General features: G+C 36.1%; 1 protein-coding gene and 1 long non-coding RNA gene across 3 annotated transcripts in view; one reads left to right on the top strand and one right to left on the bottom strand.

The window, feature by feature from the left end:
* CACNA1C (calcium voltage-gated channel subunit alpha1 C) overlaps nucleotides 1-25,027 on the bottom strand; it is a 614,085-nt gene that overhangs the window by 112,355 nt on the left and 476,703 nt on the right. Inside the window, exons 19-28 of the mRNA XM_058191893.1 lie at nucleotides 19,951-20,086; nucleotides 18,727-18,856; nucleotides 14,294-14,353; nucleotides 8,253-8,359; nucleotides 5,481-5,568; nucleotides 4,325-4,432; nucleotides 2,064-2,116; nucleotides 1,809-1,955; nucleotides 1,266-1,467; nucleotides 330-488 (exon numbers count right to left, since the gene is read on the bottom strand). Coding sequence (XP_058047876.1) covers nucleotides 330-488; nucleotides 1,266-1,467; nucleotides 1,809-1,955; nucleotides 2,064-2,116; nucleotides 4,325-4,432; nucleotides 5,481-5,568; nucleotides 8,253-8,359; nucleotides 14,294-14,353; nucleotides 18,727-18,856; nucleotides 19,951-20,086 — 1,190 coding nt within the window. The remainder of the gene's footprint in view (nucleotides 1-329; nucleotides 489-1,265; nucleotides 1,468-1,808; nucleotides 1,956-2,063; nucleotides 2,117-4,324; nucleotides 4,433-5,480; nucleotides 5,569-8,252; nucleotides 8,360-14,293; nucleotides 14,354-18,726; nucleotides 18,857-19,950; nucleotides 20,087-25,027) is intronic.
* LOC131202698 (uncharacterized) overlaps nucleotides 1-25,027 on the top strand; it is a 144,729-nt gene that overhangs the window by 115,056 nt on the left and 4,646 nt on the right. For both annotated transcript variants that reach the window (XR_009156201.1, XR_009156200.1), the window contains one exon: nucleotides 18,620-18,807. This is a non-coding gene — a long non-coding RNA (uncharacterized LOC131202698). The remainder of the gene's footprint in view (nucleotides 1-18,619; nucleotides 18,808-25,027) is intronic.

The raw sequence follows: 25,027 nt of genomic DNA, 5'->3' as shown, positions 1-25,027 counted from the left end.
TTCCCTTGATGATTAAAGAAACTACAGGAACTGTGCAATTTCTAGATCATGAATATTGCAGTGAATTCAATATTAGCTATGATATCATAAGACTTTCTTGGGCTGTATGCTGTCTTGAATTCCATTCCAAAAAACTGTTTCAGAAAGCATGAGATAAAGACACTTATCTTCAACTGTTTAAACTTTAAAGCAAGCAATGCCATTTCCCAAGATAACATGGCAGCTGCAGTAGTTAGCTAGGTGAAGATACATCTGTTTTAAAGATTTCTTTGAAGTAAATTATTTCTGAAGCTTTGCATAGCCCTAGCATTTTTTAACTTCCCACCTACCTGCATGGCCAGGCAAATAGTGTTCAGCAAGATGAGGACGAACATCAGGTATTCAAAATAGGTGGAGTTCACCACATACCATACTTTATATTGGTATTGGTTTTTGGGGATATATCTTCGTAGGGGCCGGGCTTTCAGGGCATATTCTACACATTGACGCTATTAAAAGAAAGCAGTAGATTAGAAAAATAAATTCTACAATTATAGAATTTAGCTTGGTCAGATATAATTATAAAAATTCTTGCTTTAGGAGAAATCATTTTCTAATGGTAAGTCTTGTGGTCCCTTAATGACCAACACATTGTTTTGGGCCCAACATTTTATGTAGCATAGACCAATTTGTGAGAAACAACTGGTAGAGCAATTGTACCTCATGAAAGTTCATGGAATTTTGAGAATTCCATCCAGTATGATCTTTGATGACTGGAAATTCTAGATGTTGTAGTCTTACTAAATCTAATAACCTTTAATATTGCAATATTGTAATTATTTACTTTGGAATAAACCACTGATCTCAGGATTACTGGTCTTTTAATGTGTATTAAAATACAATACGGATACTCCAAAGTATACCAGTGCAACAGGAACAAAAAACTTGCTATCTTCCAAGAGGTCTCTGTGGAATCTGACAGTTTTATTTCAGTGATGAAATTTACCTTATACAAGCACTGTCACAATGCACATATAACAGAAGAGGAGCTTGCATTGTGATGCTTGTTTTATCATGCGTAGCCCTATATCTTTCTTTTATTTTTCTATGAAGATAATGAAATATTCTAATAGTGCATGGGTAAGTGATGTTTTTCAGCAGGCCTAGCACAATTCCGTAAGATTTATAGTAGGGGAGTACCACCTTCACCTTACATTCTAATAAATATTTAGTTGGATGTTTGAATTGTATCTTGCAGGATTTTAAGAACCACATAATGGAATTACCTGGTTCTTGTCAAGCTCACAGTTCTTATATTCCTGTTCTCCTTGCTCTTGAAATGTGACGATCACGAAACCAACAAAGATGTTCATCATGAAGAAAGCAATGATGATGATATAAATAATGAAGAAAATTGAGATCTCCACCCTGTGGTTATAGATAGGCCCCACATCTTCCATATGGGAATCAATAGATCGATACAGCAGTCTGGAAACAAAAAAAAGGAAACAGAAACTAAATACTTTCAGACAACCTAATTGGTAGGCCTTTTTTAAAGATCCTTTCTAAGCACGAAAGCACAAGAAAATAGCCTTCCGAATGTGCCATTTCAAAGTTTCCAGATTTCCAGATATTGAGTCTTGTGACTATGTCAGAAATGAGACAGTAAAATGAAATGAAACATTATTTTCTAAAGAACTTTTGAAACAGGTAGTGAGTTAGCACATCATAACACACTGAAATACTGACTGACAAGTCAAACAAACGCTGAAAAAGGCAAATTATTTTGCATCCATAAAATATAAAGAAATAATGCCTTATATACTCACTCTGGCCAGCCTTCAAAGGTTGAAACAGTGAAAAGGGCCATCATAGCTGTTAGGACATTGTCAAAATCAAATTTGCTATTCTCCCAGCTTCGGGGCTGGATCATTGGTTGAGACACTTCTCCATCCTTGTAAGTGATAAAATTGCCCCTATGAGGAGAAGGAAAGTAAGGGGGATTGGGGGAAATAGACACAAAAGAAAATTCCTTGACAGCGGTTGACATGGAAAAGAGGTCAGACAAACGATCATGAACTTACTTGCATTCTGCTTCTGTTTGCTTGGAACTATCAGTGCAGCTGTACAGTTTGCCCTGGAGGAAGATGAAAGAGAAGAATAATTTAATTATAGAGCAGAACACAGAGTTATGCTTTCATTATTGCTTCAAGAAGAAAAAAATGTGCTTTCTCCTCTCTTCATCTATTGCTGTTTAAAGTTTTATCAGCTTGAATGATATTTCCCGCCTTACTGCATTCTGTATGGATCGTAGTCTATGTTGCCAACAATTGTACTTTTGAACTTAAGCTATAAACTTTCATTCAAGGCAACACTCGTACAACAGAGTTAAGAGTCAAACTGGGATAGGAATAAGTATTTTATCATACAGTTACTTCGTAACTCAGAATTCCTTCTATTAAAAAGTTATTTTTCATGTTTAAGTACATGGAAAGATTAGTCATCAACAAAACTTATTTCCAGCCATTTTCCAAATTATTTCAAATATGCAAATCCACCAAAATGTGAACTAGATTTGGCATGTGCATTACATAAACATACTGAAGATTTTCACTTTATCTGAATGGGTATGAGAGGAAGGGAATAGATTGAGAGGGAAGGAAAAGTCTAAGAAAGTTGTGATTTGAAAAAGCTGATGTGGTTCTCAAAAAGAACAAGATTAACAAGATTGTTACATAACAAAACACAACATTTGCAATGATAAAGGGGTATGGAAAAAATGCAGATACATCAACGATATTGATGTAAATTAGATTTAGTTAGATTTTCTTTGCTTTTTCATATTTTATTTGCTTAATTTCTTTGGCTTATAAATTCTAATTCTTTTCATACTTTGTGTAACTTTTCTTAGTCCAAACAGAAATAGTTTATCCTGTATGTACAGATAGTCCTTGATTTACAACCACAATTGACCCTTCCATTGTTAAGCATGACAGTTGTTAAGTGAATTGTGCCCCCTTTTATGATTCATTTTGCCAAAGTTGTTAAGCAAATCGCTGAAGTTAAGTGAATCATAAGATTGTTAAGTAAATCTGGCTTCCCCCCATTGGTTTTGCTTGTTGGAGGCTGTTACAAATGGTGATCATATGACCACAGACGGTGCAGCTATCATAAATATATGCCAGTTGCCAAGTGCCTGAATTTTGATCATGTGATCAGGGAGATGCTGCAATGGTTGTTAAGTGTGAAAACCAGTCATAAGTCACTTTTTATAGTGTGCCACTGTGACTTCGAATGATCACTAAATGACTGGTTACAAATCAAGGACTACCTGTAACTATGATTATAGTAAGAATAAAAAGGATAAATGGATAAGGATAAGAATCATATAGTGATATATTGCACCCTAAAGGACAGTATCACTGACTTAGTATAAAATGATATATTTGTATTAGAATATTAAACAAAGGAGACTTTGGAAGAAACCAAAAAATCATAGCAATTCTCTATGTGTTTAGTGTACTCTGAAAACTGGAATACACTATAACATTATACATGATTATTATATGAATTCATATAATGAAATGAAGATTTCTTAATCTAAGATCTGATGAAGCCAACTGAAATGTTCTGAGTTTTCATACTTTGCATGTACCATTATTGCTGATATTGCAAAAGTAGTTTTCAGATAGAAAATACACTGAAGGCAGCTCATTGCTAGCAAAAGCTTCCACGTTTTTCAAACCCATATTCCAATTACTTTCAATAACAGCCACAATATTAATATCTGCCCTGTGTGTACACCTGATTAACTATGTAGGTTGATGAGATCCATATGGAGGACTTTCCAGCTTCTGGAATTATCCCTAGCTTCAGGAAATGTTCATTCATGTGTGCACTGAATGCACTGAGAGAACAGCTGGGCTGATTCTGCTCATCTTCACTACTCAACAAAATTCAGAGAAGGTTCCCACATCCATCCAGCTGCAAACATAAAATCTTCCCTCAAATTATCATCAAGTGTGGCACAAGGCCCCAAATCACATTCAAATAGTATTTGGGGCTACTTTTGCGGAGAATTATAGTGACATCGAACATATTAGTTCAAAAGTTGAACACCACTAGTTACTCCCTGAGTGTATATTATGAACTGAAGTGCCCAGTAACTCTCTCAGATTAAACAAGTCAGTTACTTTAATATTTTGTGATGATCATTCTAGACAATGTAGAGCCCCAGGCAGTTTTTCTTTTCCTTTTCTCCCAAATTCTTCCAAATGGTTCTATTGGATTGTCATATTTTTCAACCTTCAATGAGAAAGTGAGGAACAGGTCCTGTGACATTTACCTTGAACAACTGAACGCCAATGCAGGCAAACATGAACTGCAACAAGGTGGTCACGATCACAATATTCCCTATGGTTCGTATGGCTACAAATACGCATTGAACCACGTGCTGCAGATAAAAATCAGAAATAAAAACAAGTTGAATTTTTCACTTTTGAGTCGTTGAAGTATCAATCATTCTTGTCATCTTATACATCTGTGCAGGGTCACTTAGAAGGCAAAAATCCACTGGCTACTTAAGACTGATTAGGGAAACAGAAAGGAGTAAAAGCATCATTAAGTCATAAATGTTTCAAATAGATAGATTGTCCACTTTCTAAAAACTTTATCAGCTTTTTACCATTTGTATCCAAAGTGAAATAGTATCTTCTAACGTAATGATTTCGGGGGGAAGAGGACCTATAACTTAAATGAGTATGTTGCCTTTGTTTAGAAGACAAATGGCCACCCTTAAGCTGCACTGGAGCCCATAACAATTTTTGAATGGGACAGTATTAGAGAAAATCTGTACCATCATGTAGCATAGCCAGGCCTATGCTATACTTTGCTCAGATTTGCCCTTCACATTGTTTGTAAACCACCCAGAGTCATTTAGGTGAGATGGGTGATGTAGAAATGTGATAAATAAATATAAATATAGGTCATTGTTACACAGAGAAATTTCGTGCCGCAGAGCAGGGGTATCAAACTCACGGCCCACGGGCCGGATGCATCATGCACTGGCCACGCCCACCCCGATTTAGTGAAGGGGGAAAAGTTGCGATATGTCACATGAGTTTGACATCTCTGCCCTAGAGCATTTGCAAGTCAAATAATTTAATACCAAATCATTAGGCTCCAATACTGGCTCCAGTCCGATAGTATCCCAGGAAAAAAAAAAGGGCAGACTCTATTTTTTTACCATAAACATGAATGAGATTTATATATAAGATACAGTAAATAGAATTGTACTCTTATGGGCACTATTACCTTGAAAACAGGGGGGGGGGAAAATCACCCACTGTTAAGAAGGAATCCTGCCTATTTGAACAAAGCAGATGGACTGCCTTTACACTCCTTGCCTAGCACTAAGAAAAGACCGCAAGCTGATTTATTCAGAGAAGTAGCATAAAGCAAGAGAGCATTTAATCTTTCATGGACTGGAAATGATTTTCTACCTTTAAACCCTTCGCTCTGTTGATTGCCCGCAATGGTCTGAGGACTCTCAAAACACGTAATATCTTCACCACATTGATTGCGCTGGACCTAGAGAAGAACATTGAAGATCAGGATTTACTATCATTCTAGGCATTATCTATGAGCTGAAAATTATGTAGTGAAATAGATATGACTGAGCACAGAAAGCTAATATTATAGTATGTTTACTAGCTGATATGCTTTCAAATAAAATGTACAAGACATATGAAAGAAGATTTGTAAAAGATTCATATATCTTTTTCCCTGGAAAAAGTTTCCCTGGAACATTTCTACTGAGTTGCTTAAAACTGTAATATAAAGCTGGCAGTATGTACTGGTATCTTTATATTAGTTAAAAGTATATTTAATCTTTTCATAGGAAAATGTTGCACTTATTTAGAATGTCTTCAGTTTAATCATTTATATATAACTTTATTGTAATACCTTATTCATAAAATGTGTATTGGCCTGGCAGCAGAGATGTTATTCTTTTTACCATTGCATGCCCATGTTAGGTTTTGAGGATTTTGTTTTAAAAGTATGTATATTATTCTAAATATATACATGAATTCTGTTCATACAGTCTTTCTACTACATTCTATTATTATCATCATCATCATCATCATCATCATCATCATCATCATCATATTTTAATTTTTATACCGCCCTTCTCCTGAAGGACTTATTATCATCATCATCATCTACTATTGTAGCTTAGATGCTGCATACTAAGTCTCTAAAGGGGAAGGAGCTGTTAGGGAGAGGTGTATTAAGCTGTATAAAAATATCACATTGACCAAGAGGGAAGAATGACAACTCAATCTGATAAATGCATAGCAGACATAATTAGAAAAAGGGGTGCCATACAATAATCATCACGAGGCACTTTAAGATAAGGGCTCTCAGAAGCATTTAACCAAATTACTAATTCAGAAAAGATCAGTTCTATAGTTATTTGTCTTCTGAAAGATTTTTTCAACATATAACTTGGCTCTGTTAAACACAAATCCCAGCACAGGCAGAACTTCCTGGCCAGTCGCAAAGAGGCTCAAAGCTACTGGAAGAGCTAGATCAGGGGTGAAATGCTACTGGTTCACACCCATCCGGGAGAACCACCAGTTTTGGTGAACCGGTAGTAAAAAAAATGCTACCGGTTCATCCGAACCGGTGTTTCCGATGATCAGCTGTGCCGCGTGATTTATATTTGCTAGAAAGCAGGAAATCCTGCTGTCTAGCAAATCTAAATTGCGCAGCACAGTTGTTCCCCCCTTCGCTATTCTACTTATTTTCTTAAGCCTCCTTTCTCCATGCGAAGCGCGCATTTGGTGTGCACTATGCATGCATACGTGCACAGCATGCGTTTGGCGCACACTGCATGTGCGCGCAAAGCATGCATTTGCACACTGCGCATGCAGCGTGCATTTGGCACTGCACATGCACGCACTGGCGAACTGGTGGCAAACCTCGGAGGATTTCACCACTGAGCTAGATTAATGAGTTGAAGAAGCTTGCTTTGGGAGTTGTGTATTCTTTGAAAGAGGCTGAACTCTTCTTTCTTTCTGCTATTTACAACAGCAGCCTGAGAGTTTTCAGACTGTGTGAACTTGAAAAAAAGTTGTACTAACTTTTAGGAATCAGATTAATTATGCATCATTACTGAAGTTTTTTATTTCACTATAAATCATACTATCTGCTCTTAATTAGGAATCCATGTTTCCAAATTTGCTTATACTCTTTTTATCTTCCTTGCCCATTCTTTCATACCCTTTCTGCCTCCTTGGCAAAACATGTGACATCATCTTTTTCTTTTTCAGCTCCCTAATATTGGCCTGTCACTCTGCTGACCAAATAAGTCGCTTATCTCAACATTATGATATAGTAATACCCTCTTTAAATTCCCACGCTGATTTATTCTAGCCTTCAAAGTTTTCAGTAACTTGAACTTACATTTCTTATCCTACCACACCAATGTCCTGATATTGTCCTGCTCATAAACAATTCTCAGCTTTATATCAATCTCAGCCATACAAAATTCTCTTATTCCAAACTTTTGCACCATTCAGTGCTTTTGCACCACCGCTGTGTGTGCTTGGTGTGAATGTGTTATATTGAACACCAGTACAATGCTGCTTCTGTTTTTCTTCAAATCTATTCTCAAACCCTATGATGGTTTAAGTCCTTCCTCCTAATTCCTATTGCAACCAAGGCTTCAACCTGAGTCAAATGCATAATAATGAAACAAGCAAAATTGTTTCTTTTTTTCTTTTGCTTCTGCTGCATTAGCTCCTCTTTTATTTCTTCTATAATGTTATAATATATATAACTTAGTACACCTTGGCTCATGGTTTTGTCCTTGGACTATGTCAAGTGCTATAACATTTGATTATTGCCTATCGCCAGAATATAATTTTATTTTAAGATAGCTTAGAAACCGATTTGAAATCCAGTATCAGACTAAACTATAAACAGCATGTTGTGGCTTAATCATTCTTCATACAAATATACAAAGACCCAACTATTTTGAAATGAGAATGAAAATCAAACATGTAAAAGCATGAGCAAAGGGTGATCTTATACAGAAGAAGAAGAAGAGGAAGAAGAAGAAGAAGAAGGAGAAGGAGAAGGAGAAGGAGAAGGAGAAGAAACAATTTGCAGGGAGAACCTTCATCTGGCTTGTGCCACAACTATGTCTGCCTTTCCCTGATCTATCCATCTTCCATATGATAATTGGAAAGATATGATAGCTTACTCACTGGATCCCGAAGGAGATGAGAGAAACGCTAACCACCAGAAGGTCCAGGATGTTGAAGTAGTTCCTGCAGAAGGAGCCTTTGTGAAGGAAAGCCCCATAAGCAGTCATCTATAGGCAATCAAGATTTTACTGTTAGAAAATGTCAAAGATTTTCAGAGCAACCAAAAGGAGGGTAGAGGAGAAAAGCTCTATACATTTGAGCACAAAGTTTCACATGAAGAAGGCAAAGAGGAGTAAATGTGTTTTTCAGGAAATGGCATGCTAAAAAAACTTGTTAGTAGCATCTGGTCCAATTAAGTTGCAGCTTACTATTTATTGCCTTTCGAATATACTTTTCTTTTTGTTAGCTTTCAATGTGACTGACATTCATTCTAGAATTTCATAAAATGTACTTTCCCATATGATTATTATTTAAATGGAAACTTTTTTCATAAATCTCCTTTAATGAAAATTAGTCTGGTGATCTCAATAGGAAGAAGGATCTTTTCATAGTGCTACCAGATCCATATCCTTTAAACTTTTAGAAGGGTCATCATCCTGCTTAATCTCTCTGACTGAATTGAGGATTATATCTCTGCTGCTTTCTTACCAGCAGGCATGTTTTTTATCAATACAGTTTAGTCTAGAGGTCTCCAACCTTGGTCCCTTTAAGACTTGTGGACTTCAACTCCCAGAGTCCCTCAGCCAGCAAAGTCTGTTGTTATATTGGTTCTATAACACGAGGGATCTAGGTTTCCATGCAAGAATCCCAAGTTTGATTTTTATTATCAGTGACAACGTAGATATATCTGAGTCAATATTTGCAATCACTTATAAAATCTAAATGTACAATTAGCAGTTTCAGCATGATTTTTTTTTTTTTTTACCAGCAACATTCTCTTCCAAAAAAATAAAAATTTCTGTAATTCAAAATCTTGGGGCTGTTTTTAATGGCTTAGAATCTCAAGGAATGCCTTCTCCATATGAGCTTTCAAGGACACTTCAATAGTTTTTGTGAAGTGAGAGTGGCTTTGGGGCTTTGTGAAATGTGTTCCCCAAGGACACACACTTGGCATGTATGTTGCAGCTTTTTTTGACATCAGGCTAAAACATTCCTTTTCCCAGGCATTTCATTATTTTTAGTCCCTTTGATCCTAACATGCATACATCATACTGGGGTAGAATCTTTTTCATATTTTTCCTGTGCCATGATAATAACTTACTTGACTGTTTTGTCTGTTTGCTTTGCATTTATTTAATAGACCAAGACAATACAAATCTCAATCCTGTGATTTGATTTGATTTTGAAATGTTTAAAAAATAATGAAGTGTGGCTAATCTGCTTACATTTCTTTTTGCTGATATACCTAGTTGCTATATGGAAAGCATTACCTGCACACGAATTTTAGCATGACTCCTTAAATGTATCAGACCTGGAAATGTCTTAAAATAAGGATACTTATTTGATTTATTTATTTAAATTTAATATACGGATTGCAGCATGAGGAACAAACAATCATAGTTGCATTTTCAATTCTTGCAGCCAATCCAGAATGCACTGCATTAAAATTTTGTAATTTCCTCTACTGGATTAAAAAAACCCACATTAATCTGAGTGGTAGAAATTAACATTTAACATTCTCCGTATCACTGCAAGATAAATGGGTCAATCACAACTGACTGGAGCAGGGGTCTCCAACCTTGGCAACTTTACGACTTGTGGACTTCAGCTCCCAGAATTCCTCAGCCAGCACATGTGGCTGAGGAATTCTGGGAGCTGAAGTCCACAAGTCGTAAAGTTGCCAAGATTGGAGACCCCTGGACTGAAAGGTCTTAAAGGCATTGGATATTTTGTACAATAAATTTTGACATGAACATGCACATGTGATGGACAAGATCAGAATACCAAAAGAATACTAAATGCTATGCATAAATTAGTAGAAAAATTAAAACTATCATATTTTCTGCTATTTAGAAATGTATGTTTAGAGCTCATGAGGATTTGCTTTCTAGATATAGTGCCCAATTATTTACTGAATTGAATCAAGTGGTACAGTAAGCCCAGAAGTAATTATATACTTACTTACTTTATATTTTTCCTAAGATTACTTTTTAACAAGATGGTAGAAACAAATATCAAATTTCTAAGAAAAAAGTGTCACTGCACAAAACTCAGACAACAGCTTACTACATATTTTCGGATCCCCCTGAGTCAAAATCAAATAAAATATACTAATTGTTAAGTGTTGTTTGCACAGCTTATTTTATAAAATAAATAAGGCAAAGTTCTAAGAGCCTGGGTGCATTCTCGATTCGTATTACACATATTAACATGTATTAATAGTTTCAGTTTATGTCCAATCCTTTAAAGGAGAAATCTGAAACAAACTTTAATTCCAGATGGGAAGAGAGAGGTGGAAAGAGATCTATTTTGCAAGGACATTTTTAAAAAGCATCAAATTATACTCAGCTCTGATTGAAAATTTCAGGATTAATCAGTTTAATATTTTTTCAGATAGGATATTGTGTAATCAGGCCATTTGTTTTCTTGTATTTAACTAAATCAAAGCCTAGATTCTCCCCCTCCCCAGTTTATTTTTAAAACGAGAATTTTGTTATATGGCCCAGGAAGGTTATAATATTGGTGATGTTTTTTTTTTCCTGGCCAATATCTCTTTTTTCTTGTTTGGTGTGAAGGAAAGCTTGTCTTAAATTTAAGCTTTTTTTTCTTTAAAGGGTGTAAAGTATGTGTGTAATTGTAATTATGACCTTAACCACATCTTCTATTAACTGTAGGGCAATATTACTTGGATATAGTTATACATTTTATATAGGTTGGTGGAAAGGTGAATACCAGCGGTGAAATCCGGCTGGAACTATCCGGCTTGCACGAATGGGTAGCGCCAGCAGCGGGAGGCTCCTCCCACCTACTGGGATGTCATTATGTCCTTTTTTTTATACTCTGCGCATGCGCGCTCCCATTCCCAAAATGGTAGTAAAAGTAAGTGGATTTCACTGCTGGTTAACACTTTACCAAGTAATGTTGAAAGGCATTCTTGGGTGCTTTTATATTAGCAGTAACAATGAATACCAGTAGTCCTCAACTTCCAATCACAACTGAACCAAACATTTCTGTTGCTAAGCAAGAAAGTTGTTAAGTGAGTTTCACTCCATTTTTAAATCTTTCTTGCCACAGTCCTTAAGTGAATCACTTCAATTAAATTAGTAACATAATTGTTAAGCTAATCTGGTCTCTCCATTGACTTTGATCATTCAAAATTCACAAAAGGTGATCACATGATCCTGGGCATGGCAACTGTCATAAATATGAGTCAGTTGCCAAGCATCTGAATTTTGATCACATCACTACGGGGACACTGTAAGGGTCGTAAGTGTGAAAAACGGCCATAAGTCACTTTTTCCAGTGCCGTTGTAATTTTGAACAGTCACTAAATGAATGGTTGTAAATCATTGATTATTTGTACTGGGGGATAATAAAATTGCTGCTAATTACATCCATCTTGACCAGTGGTAACATTTAGACCAGGGGTGTCCAAACTTGGTCCCTTTAAGACTTGTGGACTTCAACTCCCAGAGTCCCTCAGCCAGCAAAGCTGGCTGAGGAACTCTGGGAGTTGAAGTCCACAAGTCTTAAAGGGACCAAGTTTGGACACCCCTGATTTAGACCCAATCCCTAGAGAATTCTCCCCATGCATAATAATTTTGGAGCATGACTTAGGAAAAAAAAACACCTCATAGTGATATAAGTAGTCCTTGACTTACAATCACAATTGAGCCCAAGATTTCTGTCGCTAAGTGAGGCAGTTAAGTAAATATTGTCCCGTTTTATGACCTTTCTTGCCACAATTGTTAAGGGAATCACCGCAGTTGTTAAGTTAGTAACACGGTTGTAAAGTGAATCTGGCTTCCCCATTGACTTTGCTTGTCAGAAGGTCCCAAAAGATGATTACGTGACCCCGAGATACTACAACCGTCATAAATATGGGTCAATTGCCAAACGTCTGAATGTGGATATGTGACCATGGCAATGACCATGGTCATAACTGTGAAAATGGTCACAAGTCACTTTTCAGTGCTGTAATAACTTTGAATGGTCACTAAATGAGCTGTTGTAAGTTGAAACATAATGACAGCCAAAGGCTAACCATAATAATTGTAAAATGAGAGGGATCTTATTTTTGTTTTCCCTATTGTGCCTGTCAATGTTTCAATGTACTTTCACGTAGCCTCCTGTATGTCTATTTCTCTTGGGAAATCACATAGATATACAATTACACAAATCTTCACAATTGGAAATCCTTTGGAATACCAACAGATGCTATAAGCTTGGACTATGATGAGGTTGTCTTACCCATGGAGCGATAGCAGCTGCACGGCTTTACTCCTGTCTCTCAGATTTAATATCTCTCTTAGTTTTTTCTAAGCTAAGAGAAGGTTATTGGCAGGAATAAACAGGGAACAAGGCAATATTTGAGGCTTTTCTTTTGTAGCATTTGGGGCACGTTGTAGCTTTGTGAAAGTTTAAGGGGAATTGCTGTGGATATACTATGTGGAATTCAGAACTACACCACATATTCTAGTTATCTGTGCTCTTCGGTATATGAGTGCAAAGTTACAAGACCGAAGGATCTTTTACACATTGATGCTGTTAATGTTAAGGAAGAACAATACTGAAAGCTGATGTAATCTTCAGTAGCTGTGTTGACAGGAGATCTACCTCAGTTTCTCTAGCCACAGCCAGCTTGCTTACTTACTTAACTCAGTTTTCTGGACTTCAATGTCATGCTGGATTATAAATTTATCATCCAAGTTTGGAATCAGTAACACCAAAAGGTTAAAAGGTGATGCTGTAATTTTGGTTTCAGGATGCTAGAAGAAACTCAATCAGAGGTTTCCTTTCTAGACTTTCTTCTAGAAAGTCTCCAGCATTCTAAACAATCTAAAATCTACCAAGGTGGCATAATTTATCAACCAGTTATCAGTGGCCTGATAGGGATTTAATAATTTCCCCCGCCTTTTCATTTTTTTGCCGTTTCAGAGTGGCTAAAGTTTGCTCCTGTTTCAATAGAGTATGCTGCATTGGCTATTTCAGCAATTGTAATTTAACATAGTAGGCCCCATTTAATTACAATTCCATTTTTTAAATACATATATTGAAGGAGTCTTGGCTTCATTTGTATTTGCTCAGACTAGCAAATTGCTAGAACTTCCTGGTCTATTAGATGGAAATTCCGCTCCCTAAAGCCAATTTAGCTCTACAAGACATATAAAATAGAAATTAAACTCTAAATCAGGGGTGTCCAAACTTGCAACTTTAAAACTTGTGGACTTGAACTTCAGCTTTGATGGCTGAGGAATTCTGGGAGTTGAAGTCCACAAGTCTTAAAGTTGCCAACTTTGGACACCCCTGTTCTAAATAGTCTGACTCATGTCAGACCCTGTGTTGCCTGAGTTTATAATGACAGGTTATAATGTGGATTTTTTAAAAAAGTTTTTTGTTTTAGGGTTAAGAGTAATACAAGGATATTAGGAGAGCTTATCACAAAGAGTCCTTTTTTGTTGGTACATGGTTATTGCTTCCTGAAATGAAAACATGTGGTGTTCCAGGACATTTATTCTTCTCTGAGCTTCCTGGGTAATTTGGTTGCTATATACCAAGGACTAACAGGTGTACTAACAAATGAGACTGTAGTATTTACAATGGATTAGTTTCTAAAACATGCACAATCACAACTGAGCGACAAAGGACACCGATCAACAAAGAAAACTCTTCGGATTTAAAGCAGTACAAAATGACAAAGCAGAAAGCAAGAGGGAGCACAGAAGGCTCAGATTGGTTACCTTAAGAATAATTTCTAATGTAAAGATACTAGTGAAGATATAATCTGCATTGCCTAGGATCTGAAAAATAAGCACAGTTGGGTTAGTGATCACTGAGCATGGCCAAAACACAAACAGGTGTGTGGGTTAGCAACAGAGAGCAGCAGAAAAGTAGTGGGCTTACAAGTGAGAAGCTAATGGAAGAGGAGATGGGGACTTTACCTTCAGGGCAATTTCAATGGTGAAAATGACAGTAAAAAATATATCAAAATAAAAAAGAACCTGTAAAACAAAAGGGAAGGGGTTCAGGGAGAAGGTAGGTAGATGAGTGAATACTATAAAACTAAATCACAATATAAAGTCAAAATGAATAGCTACGTTAAGGAGCTATATTGGTGAGTGACTGCAACTTTTTAGTGAAGGCAATGATCAGGCTATAAAGCAGGATGTTTAAATAAGAGTTGTTGTTTGCTATTTTGTCACATGTGCTTTCATGAGAAAGCAAAGTACTATTTCTGTCAAACAGTATTTTGTAAATTAAACCCCTGACCAGAAAATTTAAATATACTTGATTTCTGGTGGAAAATGTATGCTTCCTTTCTCCCTCCCTTCCCAAAAATTATTATATGTATGTAACTCTGTTTTATTATCAAGGGAAACACATTCTGAAAGCCAAGCTGCCTGAGACTTATAAAGCCACACCTTAACTGAGGTTTTTTTTTTTGTTTGAAAAAGTGATCCCAAGTATAGCTATCATTCAAATCAGTGACACTTACTCTGGGGTTACCATAATTAAGATTAGGCTGCAAAGTGTAATATAGCTCTCTCTGATCCTCAAGTAGGAATAGATTTGATTGTATGTAAACAAAATGCCAAAGTAGAACTGAGTTAGATTTGTTCCCTTAATGTTGTTCACTATAATGTCAAATATACAACGTTGTGTTCCTTTTAACTTTATAGTTAAACTGATTAAACTTCACAGGTTTAGTGTCTCTGAGGGAAGAACAGGGACTCATCATTTCACAAAGAAAAAGCTGATTGGATGGAATATATTTGAAGATATGTGAAGTTGTTAAATAATGCCGGAAGAAAGGGGCTTTCGCCCAATTGAGCTTTCTTCCTCACTTTTAAGCTTTATGGGCAAAATTCTATGCCAGCATAATTAAACATGACCGGATTAATGCTCAGTTTAGCATAGCACAATGCAGTTTTGGAGCTATTTTGTTGAGTTCACAACAATAGTTCTTAATTACTTTATTTAAACAAGATTGGAAGTGGCTCTATTTTTGTGAATTCAGTAAATGTACAGTAAATAACCAATTAAATAGCTGGACAATATAATTTTACATCATTACAAAAATTAAACAATACGGGTCAAGACACTGCAATTTGAATTACTCTTATGCCGTGCCTATGAATTTAGAAATACTTCAAAACAACAGCCCTGAAATAATATATGACCATACAAGATTTGCAGCTGCTTCTCTTCCTGGAATGAGATGATACGGGAGTTTAAGGAGGCTATCTTGAATTGAAAACAATTTTAAGGATATGTCTAGTGTGTTAAAAAAAGTATGTATTGAATAGAAATTATTATAAAAACATCCGCAAAAAACAAATCTCACTTGCTGATTGACAAGCAGATGTTTATTCAGTTTTAAATCATATTAAAATCAAAATAAATCTCCATTTGATGAAAAGAGATTGTTTGAAGAACTGGCCACACTGTTGAACAATTTGGAAAATATCACATTGGAGTATAGATTTGGTAAGAATATTAAAGAAATCTTATCCAGAATCTGCTATGGAATCTACTTCATGTTTACAGCAGGAAAGGCCTGCATAATTGAATACTCTTAATCTTTCCCCTCATGTGCTCATTTTCCAGCATATCAATATTAATGAATCAATTAATTTGTACATGTACAGTATGTATATGAACCATCACATACATTTTTACCTGCTGATACCACTTTGCAGAGACAGTATAATTCAATATTCTGGCAGAAGGTAGAAAGAGGAATGAACAAAGCTTTATATATTGGGAAGTTAAGAGAATTTGGACTAGAGCCAAATTCTGCATTTTGTCAGTCTTCCTAGGCTAATACTGAGCCCAGATGTTCTTTTCTGAGGTCTGACTGACTATTGATGCATGCATAGAACTTTCAAGCTTCCCATTAATTTTAGTGTAGAGATCGGCTGCCTTAATAATATTTCTGGGCACTTTTACATAGCATAAAAATATTGGTAGCTTTTTAATTTACAAACCTGTTTCAACTGACAAGATAACTAAATATCATGTGCAACTTTTAAACGTCATGATTCTTTAGAGCAGTGTTTTTCTCAACCTCAGCTACTTTAAGATGTGTGGATTTAAGTCCCAGCAGTCCCCAGCTAGCCTGAAGAAATATAGCTTTCAAGGAGTATCTTTCCATAGAATTGAAATTGCAAATTATGCTTAAAAGTGGGAGAAATCTTCCCCCTTGTTTTTATGCATGTTTCTTCTGTAAATTCAGTTCCACTGAGTTCAATTATGTTTATTTTGAAGTAAATGGAAATAGAAATGCTCACAATTATCAGGTTATTTTATGTATGATTACACTTGTAATTTCTGCTGTATAAATATTGGGAATTATTAGCCCATTAAATTATATTTTTGTCACATGATTCAAAATACCTTGATAATGCAGCATAGTTTTGCTTTTTACAACACATTCAGATAACACTTGATACAGACTTCTTGTTACAGTGAATATCATTTTACAGAGAGAATCATCAGTAGATAATTTCCCTGGATTTTCCTTACTGTAAACAGACTGAAATTTGCCCTTTTCTGGATGGAGTGTTAAATTAAGTACTGGGTGTTTCTGAAAAAGGAATGTTATAAAGAGAACAAGAGGGTTGGAAATATTGATGATTTCTTGTTATCTAAATGATAACTTTTGAAAATATTTCCACTTATATTTCTGCTTTCATTTTCAACACAGATCAAATTCTGAAACAAAGATTTTGGTATAAATACCTCTGAAACTGCCAGATATAGCAGAAGTGAATATACTGTCCATTTACAACTCTTCATACCCAAAATACAGTAAAAGTAACAACTCTCTTGAAGAGAGCTAGACTACTGTACTTTGTAGTGGCTTGCCCTTGTCTTCTTCTGGTGTAAATTTTTGACTATTATTAGTCTTGATTATCTCAAATCCAAGTATGAATTTAGTCTGACCTTGCATAGATTGTCAGATTAGTCAGATCTGTTGCCAACTGCTGTGGGTCTAGAACGTTTTAAGTGTCTTTCAAGAACAAAACAAAACATGTTTTGGGGATACAAGGCTGCAGGGAATGATTTAGATCAGTATTTCTCAAATTAAGATGTATAGACTTCAACTCCCAGAATTTCCAGCCAAAGAACTGAAGTCCACATATCTGAAAATTTGTAAGATTGAGAAACACGATTTAGATAATATCTGCTCAAGCACATTTATATTACATCAAATCTGAATGCAGGATGATATGTTTAACATACAGGATGCCCCAGTTCAATCCTTGGCATTTCTAAATCTGGCTGTAAAAACATTTGCTAGACAATTTATAGGGTGATATTTTGAGGTAAAAACATTGATGAGCTGTTTCATTACAGGGAAGCTTCCTAAGGAAGGATTGAAAAATAGTTTGCAATGTAATCATATGTAAATCTCCTTGAGGTTAATTTCATTGATTTCAGTCAGAGTTACTCCTGGTCGGTATGTTTAAGTGGCAGCTGTAATGGCCATTCTTCATTCTAGGGATCCACTGAAAATATAGTTTTATTGGAAGGGTAATGGATCCTTAGAAGCCTTTTTGAGGTTGATTCCCTAGAACAGGGGTCTCCAACCTTGGTCCCTTTAAGATTTGTGGACTTCAACTCCCAGAGTTCCTTAGCCAGCTTTGCTGGCTGAGGGACTTTGGGAGTTAAAGTCCACAAGTCTTAAAGGGACCAAGGTTTGGAGACCCCTGCCCTAGAAAACCCACCTTTTTGATGTCATTTGTTTATTTATATACTTTTGACCACATAAACTTTGCTGAAGTAAAAAACTCATATAAATATAACAACTCAACTGCTTAATTTAATATGAATTCTAGATTAATTTACACAAAATTATGTGTGTGTGTTATAAGGTAGTCCTCGACTTATAACTGCAATTGACCCCAAAATCTCTGTTACTAAGCGAGACATTTGTGAATTTTATCCCATTTTATGACCTTTCTTGTCACAGTTGTTAAGTGAATTATTGCAGTTGTTAAGTAACACAGTTGTTAAGGTTTCCCCATTGACTTTGCATGTCAGAAGGTCACAAAAGGTGACCGCATGATCCCAGGTCACTGCAACTGTCGTAAATATGAGTCAGTAGCCAAGCATTTGAATTTTCATCACTGACCACGGGGATGCTGCAATGGTTGTGTGATCATGTCACTTTTTTCAGTGCTGTTGTCACTTCAAACGGTCACTAAATGAACTGTTGTTAGTCGAGGACTACCTGTATTGACTTGATAGCTCTTTCTGTTTAGGCACTAATTTAGACCAGGCAGCATGAGAACCTGGTAAGCATTAATCATCTGGCTTCTGAGCCTCATCCTGAACAATCTGCAGAGCAGTGAAAAAGTGGAAGGCATACTTGATTTCTAACTGAGTAATGCCGAACTGGATCCTCAGCTGCCAGAGAGATGCTGCTGAGCAAGATGAAAAAAAGGATCAGGTTGGTGAAAATATTGTTATTAACAATGCGATGGCAGTGGACTCGAAATCTGGAAGAAAAAAAAAGAGAGAGAGAGAGAGAGAGAGAGAGAGAGACTCTTACTTATCAGATATTACAGAGATCAATGTTTTATCTCAACCCCTCGATTTCTTAAGCTTATTTGTAGGCCAGATGCCAACAGAAACAGAACATTTGACCATATAAATTTTCATCAACAATCTGAAGTAAAACAGCCCAGTCACAAACTTGCCACCTCACTGAAAGTATTGGGATGAATAAATCACGAATGGATTCCTGCTCATGACTTTCAACCTTCTGCAGGGAATAAAAGATGAAGTAATGATTGTGACTTATGATATCTGTGATTGTAAACATATTTTGGCATTGCAAATCTGAGCAGGACTTTGTGACTGAACTCGCCTAAGCCATAAGGGTGTCTAACTGAAGATCCAAGTAGAACGATTCAAATAAATCAATAGGGTTATTTTTTAAAAAGAAGATAAAACTATTATGCCAGGCGACATGGCTCCATGTGCCACTTTGGACATGCGTGCCATAGGTTCCACATCATGGCCCTAGGTAGAGCTATTTGATTATGATAATAGCCTTAAGATTTTGCTATGAATGAATGTAGAATGATTACTGGAAAACATTTACATATTGTTTCTAATTCCCCCCATCTCTTATTTCTACTCTTCTCGTATTATATCAAACCATTTTGCTGAAAATTCAAGGAAGATTTTTATGGCTTGGAGACAAGGCTGCCCTTCCCTTAAGCCCCAACCATTTATGTGATCAAGGCCAGTTTCATGGCAGCAAGCTGGCCCTTGGGCTAGATTAAGAGCAGAGCTCTTATTCATTCATCTCTGATATAAACCAAGCAGCTTTTTTTCCATAGAGCAATTCTATCTTGAGATACAGATTGTTTTTCTTTTCCATTTTCTAGAATTTGTCTCTCATAACATTCTTGGTGATCAGTGATAATATAGGAAAATACATTTTCCTATATCATAGAATTATCCTCTGAGTAGACTTGCATTGAACTAAACAGACTACAAAACATACAACTACCCACACTTTCTTAAAAGCATGTTATTGGGACTGTTTTCATGGGGGCACCAGTTCATACAAGAAACAACATACTTGTTGTTGGGACTGAAAACGAAAAAAGCGCTGGCTTCCGGCATTGGCACCGCTTTCTCCTTAAGATGCAGTTCAGACATAGGGCGAGGACGAGGTCCAACGGGCATCTCCGGTTGTTCTTCTTCATCATCTTCTCCTAAAAGGCAAAGGTCTTCATTTTTAGAATTATTCGTCATAAATAGCCTAGTGATTTACCTCATAAAGGATATCTGATTGTATCTCAGTCTTAAAAGTAAGAGGTATTCCAACCTATCCCAAACTGGGGCCCACTAGTAATATATCTACTTGTATAACACAAGTACTGCTCCAGCATTCTGACCAGCATAAACCATGTTGGCTAGATGTCATGGAGACTCTCAATCCCAAAGGTAGTTTTCAAAAGGCAACTGGGCTTTTTTGATTTTTGCCTTGAAAACCTTTCACATCTCATCCAAGAAGCTTATTCAGTTCTCAGAACTGAAAAAAGGATAACAAGTGAAATATTTTCAAGGGAAAAACCAAGAAAGTCCAGTTGCCGTTTGAAAAGCATCTTTGGGACATGTTGGCTAGAAATACTGGAAGTTGAAGAAGGTCAGGGAAGACTGTTTTTTCTCCATCTTGGGCTGATCTCAAATTCTTCTGCCAAAATCAAATTATCTCATAATTTGAGAGGTCAGAGGAGGCTATGTTTCGGCCTTGATAGAATGAAAGATCCTAACTTCTGTGTTTAAGATTGGAGTCTGAGGGAATGTGTACCTCTATTGATGTATACTTGATCCTGAACAACTGTGTAACTCCTAGCAGAAATGGAGACTTTGATGCAAAAATCAAACTTGATCTGAACCCTTGGCAATTCTTTGTATGTGGAAATTAATTTCAACCCAAGAAGATAGTGAGAGAGACCAGTGCAGAGCTCTTAATTCAAAAGGATGAAGTTCTGTGCTAGACTCTCCAAACAGCTGCAAGGCTAAGTAAATCTTACCAGACTATTGGGTTTCCTGTATAGTCTCATATCTATTCATATGGTTTCAAATAATGCAAATACACACCCGCACCCAGAATTAAGTGCAACTTGTATAATTATTTATTTCTAAAATTCAGTTAATCAACTCAATTATTTCTCATAACAGCTAATGTACAACTCACCATAGACTGCAAACATTACATAAAATCAATCATCAGTTGAAATATTTAATTCAAAATCAAGCATTGCTGAGAAGCAGACTCATTTTTTAAAATGTCAAACTTCAACAAACAAGGGAACTTTTTAACGTTGTGTGTAATGAATGGGGAGATCATACTCCAGAAGTTCAGATAGAAATAATTAATCATTCAAAATTAAATCTGCCAATCTAGAGCACAGAGTGGCAAAGCCAGGGAACTGAGCAATCAGTCAGAAGCAAGAAGAGAGGCAACCTCTCCCTCTCCAGTTCCATCCTGGCTTCTGTTTAAGCAAGAAATACGCCCCAACCTGGGAAGGGCTTGAAGAAGTTACAAGGAATTAGATCTCTGGAAAAAGGCTAAATAGTTGTACATTAGAATCTTTAAAAAAAATTTTTTTTACCATGCATCTGTTGGATGCAGAAGTATGTCTCTTACTCCTATTTTCAAATCTGTATGAGCAACCACCCATATCTGCTTCTGAAATCCATGCAGGTAGTACTTGACTTAACAATGGTTTGAAGGCACAATGGCTTTTAAAAAAATGATTTGTAACTCGCCCTTGAAGGTACAACTGTTGCACCATCCTTGCAGTCATCTGACTGCAATTCAGGCCCTTTGGCAACAGGCTTACATTTATGAAGATTGCAGCATCTTGCAGTCACGTGACCAAAATGCAGCAAAGCAAGCAGTTAGGTGTGCTTTTGTACAGCACATGTTACACCTTTTCTGCAAGAGCTGCATTGGTTACCAGTTTGGTCTAGTGGTTAAGTCATTGGGTAAGAAGTGGGCGATTGTGAGTTCAAGTCCCACCTTAGCCATGAAAGTCAGCTGGGTGAGTTATTTTCTCTCATCTCAACCCATTTCATGGGGCTGTTGTGGGGAAAACAGGAGGAAGGAGGTGTGTTAGATATGTTCATTATCTGAGTTGTGGTCAAAATAATAAAGGCAGGATAGAAATGAATGAATGAATAGCAATTCTGTTGTGCATTCTGGGAATTTTATACTTTTATACTTGTATGAATTAGTGCATCCAAGTAGAGTTACCTAGAAAGCTTTTAGACATGTTAGCCATCAATCTTTCCCAACACTTCAATATGTATGTATGTATGTATGTATGTATGTACATGTATCCATATCTATCTATCTATCTATCTATCTATCTATCTATCTATCTATCTATCTATCTATCTATCTATCTATCTATCTATCTATCTATCTATCTACATATACATATAGATACACACACACACACATACATACATATATTGCTGATAAAGAAATAAAGGGAGACTAGTATAGATCTGTTTCAAGCTTTTTAGCTTTCATCAGCTAGCCATGGCCTTACTCGGATTCAAGCTTATATATATGAGGCAAACACCTGACGACTTAATACTGCACAGAATATTTTTATAGCAAAGGTACTTTTTCTTCAAAAAAAAGGGAAGAAATGGAAATATTGTTTGCTTAGAATTCACACAAGAAAAATAATTTACAAGCAGATACTTCTGAACAAAATTCTTAAAGAAAGAAAAGCTCTAGGTCAGGGGTAGTCAACCTTTTTATACCTACCGCCCACTTTTGTATCTCTGTTAGTAGTAAAATTTTCTAACCGCCCACCAGTTCCACAGTAATGGTGATTTATAAAGTAGGGAAGTAACTTTACTTTATAAAATTTATAAAGCAGAGTTACAGCAAGTTAAAGCATATAATAATAATTACTTACCATTTAGTTTTACTTACATAATGTGAACTAAACTTATGCGCGGGCGATACAAATAGTATATTTTCAGAAATTTAAATTGTCACAGGGAATTATGAAAACCTAATGAAAATGTTTTTAAATGATGCTATGAAAGTTTTTTAAAAAATCAATTAAATTTAAAAAAAGGAAAATGCTTCAGTATCCGACAAAACCCTTACCGCCCACCATGAAAGCTGGAACTCCCACTAGTGGGCGGTAGGGACCAGGTTGACTACCACTGCTCTAGGCATTGTGGATATCTACGAATAACTCTTAAGGAAGAAATGCGAAAACAGTCCCATGAACGGCCTGTGGGGCATACAGGAAAGGTTTCAGCAAACACTTCGCAGAATCAAATGAGCAAACCAACAATAACACACATATGACTCAACATACACTCCAGAGCTGCCATTCCAGTAATCAGTTAAACAGAAATGTTTCACAATGATTCGGAACCATGGTTGTATTTAACAAACCTCATGGCTATCTTTCTAGCAATTCCCAAAGCTAGCAATTCAACCATAATTCTATACTTGTATTTATTTATTTGTTTCTTTCTTCTGAAAGCAAATCTCTTTAAATAATAGGTGTGGGTGAACCAGCTCATCTCTGAATTTCAGTTATGCAGTAATTGCACAGAAAGAGAGAAAAATAGTCTTTTAAATACATCATATTGTGCAAATATGTAGACTAAAAAAACAAAGAGAGCTTTGTTAAGTGCTTAAGATATAAAGTACACTAAGTGATACTACATAGATATACCCATGGAGTTTTCTTGGTAGCAGTAAAAAGATAACTGCCAAGATTTTTCAACATCCCAATCCACTTTACAATCCTGCAATTTCCAAAAAGTTTTCCATTTCGAATATAGAATAGAAAATAGAATAGAACAGAACAGAATAGAATAGAATTTTTTATTGGCCAAGTGTGATTGGACACACAAGGAATTTGTCTTGGTGCATATGCTCTCAGTGTACATAAAAGAAAAGATACGTTCATCAAGAATTCTAAGGTACAACACTTAATGATAATCATAGGCTACAAATAAGCAATCAGGAAACAATCAACAACAAATATCAATCAGAGCTGAGCCTACTTAAACATTTGAACTTAGCTATGATCACCCAGGTGTTACTACTATCTGCCAGGACAATATTTTTTCTTTTTTGTCTTGTATAATTGTTGTGAGCTGCCACAAGAGCAAGTATTGCATACAAAATAAAGAATGGTAAGCAAACAAGTCTTTTAAAGAAAACCTTTGGATTTTGACCGCAGCTTGGCATTTACCTTTTCTGTAATAGCTACACTCTGAACCAATATCTTCATTAAACTATCCATTACAGCACAAAACCCTTTTCATGGTCACTCATTGCCTATTCAAATCTTACGAGCATCTATATGTATATGACCTACACCCGCCTTCTCAAGGTCTGGCCCTTTAATTTATTATTTACTATTAGTACATTACATTTATTACAGCCATCCACTCTAGCACACTCAAGAGAATTTAGGCAGATTATTTTGAAGGGACTTTTTTTGCTGTCATTAATTTCATTTGTTTTGTTTTGTTTTGACCATCAATTGAGGATCAGTTAGGTGATTAGATAACATATCAGCAGCTAAGCAGCTCTGGTCCCAATACTGAATCTGCTTTGCCTTTGTATTTTCCTTCTAGTTTGTAAGTTGATTTCTATCTTTCACTCTCATCTGATCTGCTTAAACAGCAAACCTCTCTAAAGATATAGATTGTAAATTCTAATTGCAGCCACTCTAGCATCACCATAAGTCTTCTCCTGACAAGAAGCTTACATTCATAGCTGAGCTCTTTAGTGGCAGTTGCAAAAGCAAAGAGGCAGAATTGGGAAATTGCATCATAAGTGCCCACAGGACCTACTACCAGTAGTAGAAGGGTTTGAAGCAGCATTGCAATTTAAAGATAAGACAACAAAACAAGAAATTAGTAAGAAAACGTGGAAGAATATGCACCCATAAACAGCTCAGTGAAATGCACAATACGGTCTAACACAGACTTCGTGTCTATCTCTGAAGAAAAGAATAGATCTTGCTAAGTTCTTGTATTCAATTCTTGAATACAGCTCATCTGTCTGGAACCCGCACTGCATATCGGACATAAATACAATCGAGAGAGTCCAGAGATATTTCACAAGAAGAGTCCTCCACGCCTCTGCTCGC

This window comes from Ahaetulla prasina, chromosome 7 (genome assembly GCF_028640845.1).
Source record: "Ahaetulla prasina isolate Xishuangbanna chromosome 7, ASM2864084v1, whole genome shotgun sequence".
NCBI classification, from domain to species: domain Eukaryota; kingdom Metazoa; phylum Chordata; class Lepidosauria; order Squamata; family Colubridae; genus Ahaetulla; species Ahaetulla prasina.
This window is presented reverse-complemented; position numbering and strand designations above follow the sequence as displayed.